The sequence below is a fragment of the Notolabrus celidotus genome, chromosome 3 (genome assembly GCF_009762535.1).
Source record: "Notolabrus celidotus isolate fNotCel1 chromosome 3, fNotCel1.pri, whole genome shotgun sequence".
Taxonomy (NCBI): Eukaryota; Metazoa; Chordata; class Actinopteri; order Labriformes; family Labridae; genus Notolabrus; species Notolabrus celidotus.
The window spans coordinates 6,233,476-6,248,151 of record NC_048274.1 but is presented as its reverse complement, the minus strand read 5'-3'; the positions used below and the strand labels follow the sequence as shown (position 1 = coordinate 6,248,151).

The following is a 14,676-nucleotide window of genomic DNA, read 5'->3' as shown; positions in this document are numbered from 1 at the left end:
AAAGGTGCAAGTTATCAGGTAAGACGACAATACGCCATAACAAAGACCGCAGAATAAGGGGCCATGTTCACTAGGAGTGCCCATGACCTCAACCTGAACCGCCTAATGACATTTCATCAAGAAACTGTAAAAACTATGGATAGAAATTGTGTCAGAGCATTAGCAGCATCTCTAGACTTGGAAGTTGCACCTCGAAAAAACAAGTGTGATAACTTTTCTCCTCAGTACAGCCCTCCGCCCATTTCTTGTTGATATCAGAAGTCCCGCCCCTTCTAGATTCTGGTTGGGCAACCTGCAGCTGTTAGCGAGGAGGCTCAAAGCCCGCCTCTATACCTCACTCTAGCTTGGACAAAGTTAGGTTGAGTTCAGCATTTCCAATATGGCACCCATAGACGCTTACTACAAAAAAAAAATGGCGTTAGTGGACACAGCACCAAAAACCTTCAAGTGTTGACCTGCACATACGCTCTCTCCTTACACCCAGGTCTACTCGTGTCTTCTTTTGAATACATACAGCGTATCTCTTCACACTTCTCTTCAAAGTATTTCAGAGGTAAAAACATAAATAAAAATAAAGTTAAGAAATCATATCAATGATCTGACAGCGCTCACCCTCTCCTAAGTATAACCTGTCCTGCAGAACTGACTGGATTCTGATGGAGCGTCTAAAAACAGACCGTGCCTCACCCCTGTGTTTAAGACTTCATCTCTATAGCAACAATCAGCCGCTGCTGCCAAAGCATTAAGACGTACAGATGCACTGAAAACACAACAGCTGTTTCTCACTGCCTTATTTCAAGATGCATGAACTCCCCGACTCCTGCCAAACGGGCCACATATTCTTTAATGAATTGGCAAAGAGAGAGAGGGTTAAACAAGTCTGGATCCATCGTGAGGTAAAGGTCAGCGATAATTAGGATGCTAATTAATATGTGACCCTGCTGTCTGGCTGACCGGCTGTCTACCTGCACGGCGTTAATCACTGTAATGTATACAAGGTAGTCTTTTTTTCTCTGTCGTATGCACACACGGTAATAAAGGGAGAATTGGCAGGATGCAGAGTATTACAGGAGTACTTCCACACAGCAGAGGAGGTTTTTAAACATGTGTCTTGTATATAGGGCAAACAAAGACATTAGACAAATTTCTGGATTCTCTTCCACACATGTGCTTTTCTGCGTCTGCCTTCCTCTCTCCATATTGTATTCAGAGAAGCATATCCTCATCCAAGAACCTGGCCCTCGCACTAATGTTCCTCCTTGTCAGAGACAAAGGGGTTTTAAGACTGGAGGATTTGGCAGGCTCTACCACTTGCAGGCAATATTTCAACCCATCCATCTCGCTAGGATAATAGAGTGTCCTTGCCTTTCAACGCCTGGAGGAGTGACCAGTTATCACAAGCCACCAGCTCCGTTGTTAATAAAACAGGGGATGTGAGGACGGAGTTGGGGAGGAGGATAAGAAGAAAGAAGGATAGAGGAGGAGGGGGGTCGAGGAGGAAGGAACGGGTGCGTGTTATTTTGACAGACGCCTCGTGAAAGGTGAGGTTGATCACGGTCAGCAGTCAGTTATATCCCGCTGGCAGGAGTTCGTTTTAACATCTTAGGTTCGCCTTCTTTCTTTTTTTGTGAAGATAAATTTAGCCCCATCACTTCTCTCCTCAGACCATGGAGAGGGGGGAAGAGAAGAGCGGGGGGGGGGGGGGAGGGAGGGAGATGAGAAGAATTGGAGTGGAGAGGTGGGGCACGCGGTGTTAGGCTGATCTAGCTAATGGCCAAACTGACCTTCAGAGAAAGTCGAACAGTAAGAAGAGTAAGTAGTGTGTCATACAAAGCCACTGCAGCTTTACTCAGGCGGCTGCCATTACTCCTGACTCCCCTCCTGCTCCGAGCTCTAACGCAGGAAACATGCGAACATTTAAATGCTGTAAAGGTTGAAGTGTTGAAGCACCATCAGTTTAAAACACAGCATTGTAACATCATAAAAACCCTTCTCTTTGTGAGCTAGCCGTTCTTCTGTTTGGCACACTCTCTCTCTCCTCTTGGTCCTGGTGAAGTGAAATGTCACGGAAAGGCATAATGTGCCTGGCAGTCAAAACATACTGTGAGGAGTTTTTAACTGGTTATGAAACATACTGAAATTAATAGTGATGCCTTTTTATGACTCACAAAAGTAAATGAGAACACCAGGAAGGAGCCTGGCAATTTCTATTAGAGTTTATTTTAACGCCTGTCACTGAAGCCTCCAGGTTGGTGTCAGACAAAGCATTATGCAGCTCGCACACCAGAGAAGATTCACAGTGATACGATTAACAGTATGAAAATGAAACAGGTGCATCATGTACGTGAGAATGCACAACTTTTACACGAACAGGACGAGATCAGCAGAGAAATGAGCGTGCGTCTTTGTCTGCAGGGGTCGCCAAAATCAACACAACACCCAAAGCTTTAACATGAAGTGTAATGAAAGCGTGTCTCTGTTTCCTGTGTAAGCAAAGGATGACACAAGCACAGAGCAAGCACTCTGTGCATCTGTCTACAGGAGCCTCTATAATGAATAAATCTGTAAGACAAGTGTGTGAATTGCTCTTGAGGGTAGCTTTACATCTGAAGTGATTGCCTGCACACATCAGCCCGAGTAGGTTCCTCGGATCCCTCCGTGTGTTTTGGATGACTTGGATTACCTTTATGAGAAGCAGTGCAGATTATGAGAGGTACGGTGAGTAGTGCAAACGATGAAAGAGAAAGTGTGTGTGGATTTGCATTACTAGAAAAAGGCAATGCTAAAAAAATACTACCCACTTTGAGACAGCTTGTATTATTTAGTAATTGCCGAGTGTAAACAAATTATGCTTTCCCGAGGCAAAACTTCTTGAAATAATTTCAATTCTTTGAGCTTCTGCCTTAGCTCATCATCACTATAGCTCTCCTCATCATAAATACAGCATCATTGCAAGAAGCAGAAAAGCTGACTGAAGCACAGTAATGTATAGGGGCAATATCATTTGGAATTTTAGAACAGAGCAGAAGTGTTTTCATAAAAAGTAATATCACCCCAGGCCTCTCCTCCTCTCTCCGGCTTTATCACATTTTTCCACTCTACAGTCAACGCTGCGGCTCCTCTGCTGCACCTGATTGAGACACAGTCTCAGGCAAACATTCACAATGACAACGGCACCTCTCTTAGAATCACTGCTGAATCCGATCTTAAAGTTATCCTGCCAGCAGAGCCTGTAAAACATGCAGCAGTTTCCAATCTGAGCCGGAAAGCTTTGTTGCAGAAAATAACATTTCTGTACAAAGGCTGCCGTGTTCTCCAGAGGTGATTTCTTTTCCTTGATTCACAGAAGGACATGCAAAATGTTGCATACTGAGCAGCAAGCCACTATTCAGAGCAAGAGTTTAGTGTGCCTCTTTTGTATTAGGCAAAAATTCAAAGGACTCTTTCTCATGTGTTGTAGGAATACAGAAACAGCAGGTAATAGCGGGTGATGATCTGTTTTTATTAACTTCTTTGGAGCGGGTTTATTTTAGAACTTCACAGTGATTTATTTTCTAAATTGCAGCAGCTACTGTGAAAGATCACCAACTTTAAAAGAAAGTAAAACAAACAAATAAATATTAAAACACTTTTTGGTGAAATCTTGATTTCCAAAGGCCAACACTCATAAAAATCTGGTGTAGCATTTGCACGTCAATATCTCATGAGGCAAACAAGGTGCATCAGACATTTGGTTCCACAATTAAATAAGCAAAGAAAAGTGCTTACATGCCTTTTACAATTAAAATCTTGACCTCTGATTACATCACCAGCTAGCTGTCTTGGATACTTGATTATGATTGGTCGGAATCCCACAACAATGGTAATCAATCCTGAACAGCGAGAGTGACGACAGGGACAAATCACACATGCTTTATCAAATCAATCAAGTGAAAGTCCATCTCACCACTATCATCTCTCCAACACGGTCTCAGCAGATGTGTGTCTAACATGAGTCTGGTCCTGCTGGAGGTTTCTGCCTGTTAAAGGAAGTTTGTCCTTGCCGCTGTAACTTGCTAAATGCTGCAAAGTGCTCTGCTCATGGTGGATTAAGATGAGATCAGACTGAGTCCTGTCTGTAAGATGGGACTGGATCTTATCCTGTCTTGATGCTGGGTCTTTGTTAATAATAGAACATAGAGTACGGTCTAGACCTGCTCTGTTTGGAAAGAGTCTGAGGATAACATTTGAGGTGATTTGGTGATATATAAACAAAGATTGATTGATTGATTGAAAATAATTGAGGCAACACTGATATTCTTTTTTCATTCATTAGAAAGGTAAACTGAACAATATGGAATATGGGCTTTGGCAGTGTTTGGGACTAGTTGAGTGACAAGACACTGACAACTGACTTTACTGTGAATGGATTTGACCCATAAGTAGGTGGGTCAGAATACGATTGGCACAGAAGCGGTACCAACAATTAAGTCTGAGGGACTATATTTTTATCTGCATGGATAAATTGATTTTAAATCAATAAAATCTTCTTTATATGAATACTTTGTGTCACCCTGTTTGCATTTTCCATTGGTATAGCCAGATATACAATGGAATAATGTATAGTGAGCTGGTGGGAATGCAAACTGGAATCCTGACAAGATTTCACTTAAAACATGAGAAAACAGTTCTATGATGCAGAAACTTTAAAACTGTTTTAACCACACTTGTGTATGGAGTATCATATTTAAGTTAAAATGATGAACCTTTAAAGTCCACCCTTAGGCAAACACTTGGATAAAGTTATAGTGCAAAGTTTTAATAAGTGAAGATTGGCCTTTGAAGAAGGAGCAAAGACTTATTATGAAGAGCAAAAGACCTCATTTCCTGATGTGTGGTTACCAAATGATATCTTATAAAAGCCCAGTGTGGTATAACTGTACTTCAAAGTCTCCGCTCTAGTCTCAGCTCTTACCCAAATATGATTTATCACTCCATCACAGTCCTTTTCAAAAATCAGAGTACTGTCAACATTAATAGCTGCAAGTGTCCATAGCATTTAGCTAACGTGATTTTCCAGCGTGGTCAATAAGTACGTTTTAGAGAGTAATGCATTTATCCTGCGTGTAAACGACATTAGTGTACTCGTCATCGGCTCTTCTTCTGACACTTACATGGATTGTTTCTGACATCATGTCTGTCACCTTGTTATGGTGCTCACAATGCTGCTACAGTCCTAAATGAATGCTGGAAATCACTGATGGCGTGTTAGTTCCAGGGTCGCTGTTTTGCCAAGAAGTATCAGTAATTACTTAAAACAAGTAAATGCACACACATGCCACTCCATCTGTTCAGAAATGGTCTCGTGGTGATGGGCATACTTTCCTTTTGCTTTTTTCAAACCACTTTTTTATCAACTAAAGAGATATTCAAGCTTCAATTATATTTTCCATTAAAAGCTCCTCAATCAGAGCCAGTCTTTACCTCACATGATGCCCGTTCCTCTCCTCCGACTTTGACTTGTTTCATATGCTTCCTTAAGCTCATACTAATGATTTCCAGTGATACAAAGTCTTTATTGTGATGGCTGAATTCCACCAGATCCGTCTCCGCTCCGTCACAGCACCAGATCTGATAGGTTTCCATTCTAGTCAATGTGTTAACTTCCTCTGGATCCGCTCCATCTCTGATCCGGCAGGTCGGAGCCCTTTGGATCAGATACACAAGACTCCTATTTTTGTCGGATGCCAGAGCACGACGCATCAATCTCAACAGAGCAGATGGAGCAGGACAGGAAGTCAGGCACCAAAACAAAATGAAAACATCCGGTTAATTTTCAGAATAAAACACTCTGTGTTATCACCAGATCGTATTTCACTTCACCACAACAACGAACCGTCATGATGAGCAGAGCCAGGCCTGGAGTCAACAGGTCAGAGGTTTTCAGAGGACCATAAAGACAACATGGAGGAGGAGGAGAATCCTTGGTCACATGACTCCAGCTGTCCGGGGGTCCTGCTCCAGGCTGCGTTCGAAAAACGGACGACAGAGCACGGAGCTGGACTGCAGTGGATTGGAGATGTACCGTATATGGATCTGGTGTACATCCGATGTAGCAGGATGCAAAAATGCTAGAAGGAGCATGCATCCAGCACTCAAAGAAAATATTTATCAGTCACTTGTCACGTCTTATGACTGGCTGACTCTTCTGGAAACATAGAAGTTATTTATTTCAAAATACCTTAGATATTTGAGATGTTATGAGTCTATAAACAAAGTGAAGTTCTTCACAGTTCCAGCTGTAATCTTAGCGAATTAAAGAAAAGGGATGTAAAGTATTAAAGTTCATTTTTATAGAATGTAGAAAATATGTGTGTTCACCCAGCTTTTTGATTTCCTCCGCCTCATTTTAAACACATTCAGACAGTCCAGAGCCTCAGAGAGTGGAAATAGATATAAATGGCTGTATATGTATTGATCTCCATGAGGCTGGGGAACACACACAGAAACTCCCAATAAATCAATAGGACATATGCAGTGTGTGAGGTGACTTCTGCACTTCTTTAATGCATTCATTCGGCCGCTGGACAAACACTCTGGACGATGTAATTTGTTGCGTGTTGTGACTAGTTTGCATGATGAACTCTCTAACCATAAAAATATGTGTTTTCCTAAGACTGAAGTATTTATAACAGGAAGTCGTCGCAGGAGATTGCTCAACAGTCGTACAAAGAGTCAGCGACCCTTGTGGGGAATCGTTCCAGCCAGCTGCGTCTTTTCACGTTCGCTCTTGCCGCTCTCCCAACCCCGCCCTCCCCCCCCCTGAACAACAACTCCCAACTCCCCGATGCCCTCAGAATGACAGAGGAAAGGAAATTATTGAACACCAATACAATAAAGCTGTCTGGTAACTTAATAGGGCCGCTGAGTGGGGGCACTGTGGCTATCTAGCTTTGAGGCGATAATGAGAGTCATCATTCCCTCTTGGGCTGGAAGAAAAGGGGGCCTCCTCTGTGGTGGTCATGTGTGAGCGTGTATGCGTTAGTTTGTGTGTGTGTGTGTGTGTGTGTTTGTGTGTGTGTGTGTGTGCATGCGTGAGTTTGTCTTTGAGCCTCTTTAGTCCGGTGAGGCCCAATAAGCAAACAGCAGAGTGCTTTAACGAAGCCGGAGAGAGATCCTCTGTTGAATACAGCTTGGGAGAGATCACTGAGAAATTCTGTTCATTAAATCAGGCTAAAGTCCAAATATTGACTTTGAAGGCTTTAGGGAGACACAAAACATAGACCATCCCATATATCATTCTTACAGGTCCCTCATCCCGTTATATGTTTGGGGAATACGTCTCTGGGTTGATAGAAGAAAGATGGCTCAGAGAAGATAAAGGGAACTATTGTTAATGGAAGCTAACAGGAGGACTCACTGCAATCATACACTCCTGAAAGGTGCTGCCATACAAGTGGACTCTTACCCGTCAGCATCCTTATAAAACTTTAAACAAACAGTTATTTCTGTTTACTTAATTCACCAGTGGGGCACCCGTCTGATGAAAACACACCAATCCAGGAACAATGTCTACAAGCAGCTTTGTGGACATTAAAGGAGATCCTGCGGGACACCGTGTGAGATATTTACATCTCAGGCTGCTGCAGCTGGAGCCCTTTAATAAGCAAACTGACGTGTTGTACAGAGAAGACAGAGAGAAGAGGAGGGGAGAGGAAGAGGGGGAGAGTGTCTTAGGACATTGTTTTCTCAGTGCTGCGGTGTAGATCAGGCTGGCAGAGGAACATTAGAGTGCAGTCTGCACACTTTACTGCAAGTTTTAGAGCTCAACACTGCTAAACAGGGCCTGAAGACAGAATGTGTTGAGGGGCAGGAGAATATGGCAGGCAGAGGTCAGAAGACATCTTGCGCTCGCGGCCATGGATGTATTAAACAAGGGATGAAGGATTTGAACATGGCAGCTTGTTCGTTTCACAGAAAGCGGCTGCTGGAAGAAGTTTCTCACAGCCTTGTGCTCCCGTAATGTATGGAAGTCTCTCTCTTAACTTTAACTTACCATACAGGAAAAGTGAAACTTCATATAACTCTTGCTTACAATGATTTCAGGGCATAAATATGATGCTTATTTTGCACTGACTGTAAACACTGGATTCAGATTGGTGCACAACACACGGCTGTACCTGAGGACTTGTTCCAGGGGAGTTTGGGAAGGTGTGACATCACTTCCCTGTGTTTACATAGTGTCTCTGTCTTGTTAGCTTTCCTCACTTGCTGCTGGTGGACCCAAGGGTGCTCAGCAGGTGATAAATGTTTAATGTAGGGCAGACTCAGAGTACGACTACTGAGAATACAATGATTTGTTAAGCGTTGTGTTATAAAACTGTTTTCTCTCCCTTTAGTATCTATAAAAATACAAAAACAGAAAATATGAAGCCCGCTGTGCCTTCACCAAATATAACACGTACAATGTCAAACGCTCCGATCGATATTTCTCAAGCTGTGTAATAATTTACATTATTGTGGTGGGATAAAAGAGAGTGGTTTGGCATAGTTGAGCGTATTTGGTCCGTGTGCTACATTCATTCAGCCGTGGTTCACACAACAATATCATAGGGCAGCTGTATAAAACGCACTCAAATGAGGAGACATGCATAGCTGACATAGAGGGCCTCTATTGACAATAACTTATTCAAATCAATAACTCTCTGTGGGTTCAGCAAAGACCATAGAGTTGGACAAAGCCGTAGTTTTCCACACATGCATCATTAAATAGATGTGTATAGAATCTTCAAAAACAGACATATAGAAAGAAGACCTCTCATCAGCAGCAGGGTGTAATAAAACAATGATGAGGGGGGACTGGTGAGACTTCTACTCTACAAGAAACGTTGACACACTGTAGATAATAACAAAGAGTGAGAAAAACTGACATCATTAAGATTCAGCCGTGTGCAAGCACAGCAACACAAGCAAACCCTCCTCCAACTCCCAGATGACTATCAGCACTGTGTTTCCTAAGTATGGAGGTAATGAGACAAATACTTATTACTCAAGTAAAAATGGCATGGATATTAGCATTGCATTAGGCCGCGGATTTAATGATGTTTTAAGTACAATATGTCACAGTAACTAAGAGGCAAAATATACTTCAACATTGCACAGAGAGGAGATGAAGAAAGCAGAATCTGGTAGAGTGACTCACATAGACGCATGCCCGAGCATGGATGGAGTCATGGATGGGAAAATGAGACTTAATCTACGAATTCATAACGGAGCTTATCATGCCAATGCGTGGGATGCTGATGCACAACATAATTTGAGTTTATTAGAAGTAATGACTTGTGTTGAGTGAATTTATGGTGATCATTTAGTGAGAAATGGGACCATCGGTACTCACTAAAGGGGTGCAAGGGGTCCAGTATTCAGGGTTCAGCTCAGCTCGTGGACGGAGGTCCAGATATTCAGGGTTCAGTTCAGTTCGGGCACGAGTTAATGTTCCCTTTATGGAGGATTAAAGAAAAGGCTGTTAGAGTTGTTTGTGTGCTTTATTGTCTTTGTCAGATTTATAGATAGTTGTGGAAGAAGAGTCAAAAAACCACATGTACTTAGAAATGTAAACACAAGAAGAATTTAAACACACTTTAATCATCATTTCTACTCAATCCATTTTACTGCTCCACTCTGTACTGTCTTTACTTTCCTGAATAAAGATATATCCATTAGCAAGAAATCATTAACTATAATGAATATTCACAGCAGAGCAATTAAAAAAATGCCAATTCAACATCCCACAATGCATTTCCAACAGCAATCCCTGTAAAATGAAGAGTAAATTGTGTCCCGAACGAGGTTAGACTCCAGATTTCCATTCCTGAGGCCCTCTGGCCTAAATGACAGGCCAGTGGAATAGACTGAATATGCCGGGGCCCCCATGAGGTCTATGATGTATACTGTAATTATCTGCTGATTCTCAAAATGGCTGTGTGTAATGAGGCTATGCTGCATGCAGCCCCAGGCATAAATCACTGTCTTTAACTGACTTCCAGATGACCAACAACAACACAGAGCAGAAGCAGAGAGAAAGGAGGGACTGGGTTATCTGGGAAGCAGCTCTATATAGCATACAACTTCTGCTTCTTATCAGCACAGGCCATATTGTTCGCCAAACTTGCTTACTTAAGACAGTTTCTGTCTTTAAAAAAAAAGGAAACTCACTTATTTTCAGTCATTTATCTCTGTACAGCTGGGTTTCCGCTGTATTACCTGGAACGGCTTTTTTCTAAAGCTTTGCAAAACAGGTGGGGGCTTTGTTATTGGGTACAGTGTGATGCAGCGGGCCTCACTATGTTAAATGACATAATGGCAGTCAGTCTGTGGGCATGTCTGCTGTCACTGCCATGAAACTGTTTCCATAGTTAGACACACACATAAACACACACTTACAGGCATGTTTTGAACATAAAGTTAATGTTTCCCATGTGCACACAGGCTCAGTTAACAGTCATAGGAGAACAATAAATGCAGGATTTAATGGATTGAAAAATACTGTGCAATTAATATAACTACACCACCATCAACAGCACTCTGCACAGAATTATAATGAGATGGATAATGATGCTAAGACTGTGTCCTTTTTAAAAACTGTCGTATGCAAACATCAACAAGGAGTTCAAATGTCACCAATAATTCTCATACCTGTTGAGAAAAGTCTGGAAACTCAAGGTCTAATAATCAGACAAGGGATTTTATTCTGATTATATTCTTGTACTGTCATTCAATGAATACAAATATATTTGTACAGTTACTTTCTGTTGAGGAGAGGGGATCACAAAGTATATATTTTTGAAATGTGCATGAAAAAGTTAAATCTTACAAAATGATGTAGGTATGTTTAAAGTGTTGAGCATCAAATAGAAAAACAAACACTATAGTATGATATAAGAATATACGATACTACACTGTAAAGGCTGATTTATACTTCTGCGTTGAATCAACGGCGTACCCTACGCCGGGGGTCCGCGTAGCTCCCGTACCTACGCCGAGGCCTACGCACGTAGCTGACGTGCACCTCCTCCAAAATGTAACTCCCCGTAGAGCCGACGCGGACCGCAAGCTCTGTGATTGGTCCGCTCAGCGGCTTTGTCTTTCCCGCATTTACAACACTTCCGGGATGCCGCACATCGGCCGTGTATTTCATCTCCTCCTCTCTATTCTTCATGTAATCATGTCTGTATGATAAACAGCAACATGTATCAGCTGTAGATTAACATAACACGCTCTGAATCTCTGTGGAAAAGTAAACAGAGGTCGTAGCGGGACCGAGAGCAGGCGGCCGGCTGTCAGAGAGACCGCACTGCCCTCAGGCGTTTCGGCGGAGAATTGCTGCGCGACACGGACACACCGACGCACAAGTATGTGGGGCTCATGTCCACGTCAGCCCCTGCTGCGTAGGGGAGACGCAGAAGTATAAATCAGCCTTAAGATGCAAAACGATACAAAAATAAACAATACAAAATTTGACGATACAATGGTTAAGAATACGATAGTAGACGGTAAAATAGGGTAGTAAACGATATGCTACACTAGTAGAAGATACGGTAGGATACGATAGTAAACGATGTTTTTACAATAGTAAACTATATGATACTGTACGGTACGATACAGTAAATGATTAATCAATCAATCTTTGTTTGTATAGCGCCAAATCACAACAAACGTCATCTCAAGACGCTTTTACAAACAGGTCTAGACCGTACTTCTATTATGAACAGAGACCCAACACCAAGACAGTATAAAACTCAGTCTTACCCCACCTTAATACACCATTAGCATTGCACCTTGCAGTATTTAGCTAGTTACAGGGGCAATGAAAAACGTCCTTTTAACAGGCAGAAACCTCAAGCAGAACCAGACTCATGTGAGACAGCAATCTGCTTCGACCGAGTTGGGGTTGACAAGACAATCCACTATGATGGATAACGTATGCTTCGATGCAAAAACGTAAAAAGATCAGTATTATATTATAATATTTACTGAATTTCCATCCCCTGGATAAATAAAGTATTTCTGAATCTGATTCTATCATACCATACAATAAACTTTACTGCCCCCTTTAAGGACCTTCATCTATGGCTGTTTAGTCATTGCAATAGAGAACCCTTCATTATCTCCTTTGACCTCAGTCTTATGCAATCTAGTTTTTTAGTTATGATACTTCTGAAAAGGATGAAACAGAATCAGCTTTATGACCTTCTTTAACAGTTTGACTGAATTAATGACTGACACTTAATTTAACATCACAAAGATACTACACTAGCTACTTATATCAAGATTGTTCATTTAGTCTCCATACTATCAGTGTTTTCAAAACCAGTAATTATGTGCACTGTGCGGGGAATAATTGGTGTCCATTAACTTTATATTTCTCTCTGCATTAATAACATGGAGGTTATTTTTACCATGCATGAAGGGGAATGTAGTTTCACCTTGCACATGCACACGGTGCCATACAAAGAGATTAAAAAAAAAATAAGTTATGTTGATATCTTTGAAAAGCCAAAAAAAGCCATTTAGAGTTTTTGATTTTGAGGGAACACTTGGACACCAAGACCTTTATGGAGTTAGTGAAAGCTATTTTTCAGCCTTGTATTATATTCAGGTGGATGTAGGTAATGAGTTGACTTGTGCAGGTGTTAAGCCGTCGCTGTGACAATCAGTATTATATTCATAAAATGTACTCGAAAAAGAGAAACTTTCTATGCATCAGTTTCTATCAAAAAGTCTTCCAATTATTGGAAAAAGAGGAGGGTAATGGGTGAGGAAGGGGCAGACTAATACTCAGAACCTTATCTCATTATGCATCTTTCAATATATTCCATTCGTCTGTCATTCTAATTAATGACAGTCCTCCTCCACAGACTGCTATGAATGTGAGATTATTTATTAGTACCTAACCATTTATCAGCAGTGTGATAAGTGACGGAGAGGGGAAGTGAGAGTTGGCAACATTATAATTGATCATTTTTCACTCTGCAATGTCACTGTGATCGTGGTAAATCCTTGGTTGCAGTGCGTGATACTGTCAACGCTGACAACACAAATAAGGTGTTTGAATAAAAAGGTTATTGAGATTGATTGATTGCTGGCAGCGATATGAGGTTCCAATACACTTTCCATTATCTAAAATGGCAAAAGTGGAACATTTCGGATCGAAATGCTGCAGTGAAAGACAAACAGATGATTGGAGTTATGGGAGCACAAAGAAATGAAAGAAGACTACCTTTGCTGGGACCTTTCTTGCCTGATTAAGATTAAGATTGATATTTGGGCTCAGTTTTACTGTCAGGAAATTGAATGTATGACATTCATGACAAACGGGTGAATGGTAGGAGGTGGAGTAACCAGCAGAGAAGCTGGAGAGGCGGAAGTTATCATGACTGATGGAGGGAACTACTGAGAAAGTACTCCAGACATGTACGTTTCAGTTAATGAGACAGTTGTGTTACATATACTGGAACCTATAGAGAAATAAATCAAACCAGGAATGCATCACGTTGCAGATTTGTGAGGGTAAACTGTCTCATTGAATTTCTGTTCGTTTCGGGGCATGTTGCACAACTATGTCTCAGTGCAAAAGGCTTAAAATTGCATTATCAGATTGTTTGGAAGGACTGGCATTTGACGTGAGCAGTAACATAGCATGAGTCTGGACAAACAAAGCCCTTCACCAAAAAGAAATCAATCTCTTTGTGTGAGAGTTTCAACATTATGACAAGTGTCTGGCACCCTATATATGTGCATGAGAGGATTTACTGTGACACATTTGGTGATGTTCAGATCCCAGAGAATCTGATGCTGAATACCAGATCAGATAGAGGAAGACTATTAAAGGCAGAGGCAGTCAGAGCCGGTAGTGGACAGCAGGGATACTCTGACAACAGGAAGGTGCATCCACCAGCCATTTCCTGACATCTTCAGGGGGTGCTGACACTTCCACAGTTCTCAATTCACACATCCTGGAACACAATCTCTCCTGGACCCCAATCACTCACGCCAAAATCACACTCATCCATAAAAATAAAGAAGATCCACAATGCAGGATAAGGTCTGCTCGGAGGTGAGGTGTGATTATCTGAACAATATACGGTCAAATCCACCGGAAAACCTTTCACACCTGAGTTTTGGTAGTTAATCTGCAGGGTTAGTGGGGGGTTTAAAGCGCGATCCAACAAACACTGGGCATGAGACAGGGTACACACTGGGAAGGCTGCCATTCTGTTACAGCTTGTGCACATCAACAGGCAATGTCATTCACCCCTTTTACTGTGAAATGACAGTTCTAACTGCTCAGACACTCTCCTCCATACTGTGCCTGCCTTTGAAATCTAATACAGTTCATAGCGAGTTACCGAATGGGCATGAGTAGAACCATTTGGCTTTGTGGGAACAAAGCTAAGCCATGTGCCATCTTGAAATTAGAGCACTGGGAGATTTTTGGCGGAGTAGCGTAGAGTTATGTTACCTCTGTTAGCCAAAAAATGTTTCCACAGTTAAATACCCGACACGTTTGTACTGTATCACCAGACAGGTTGTTATTTATGAAGGATGCATACATACCTTTTTGAAATCAAGGTTAATGTACTCACTGGAAGGAACTTTTATCATCAACATGTAAAAGGTAAGAGGTAAGAGCAACAA

At 41.7% G+C, this 14,676-nt stretch overlaps 1 protein-coding gene across 3 annotated transcripts in view; it reads right to left on the bottom strand.

Annotated features, from left to right (window-relative positions):
* LOC117810692 (protocadherin-9) overlaps positions 1 to 14,676 on the bottom strand; it is a 261,489-nt gene that overhangs the window by 180,485 nt on the left and 66,328 nt on the right. For 2 of the 3 annotated variants that reach the window (XM_034680618.1, XM_034680619.1), the window contains exon 3: positions 9,377 to 9,478. The exons of the other annotated variant lie outside the window; for it this stretch is intronic. In XM_034680618.1, the coding sequence (XP_034536509.1) occupies positions 9,377 to 9,478 (102 nt within the window). The remainder of the gene's footprint in view (positions 1 to 9,376; positions 9,479 to 14,676) is intronic. 3 annotated transcript variants of the gene reach the window in all.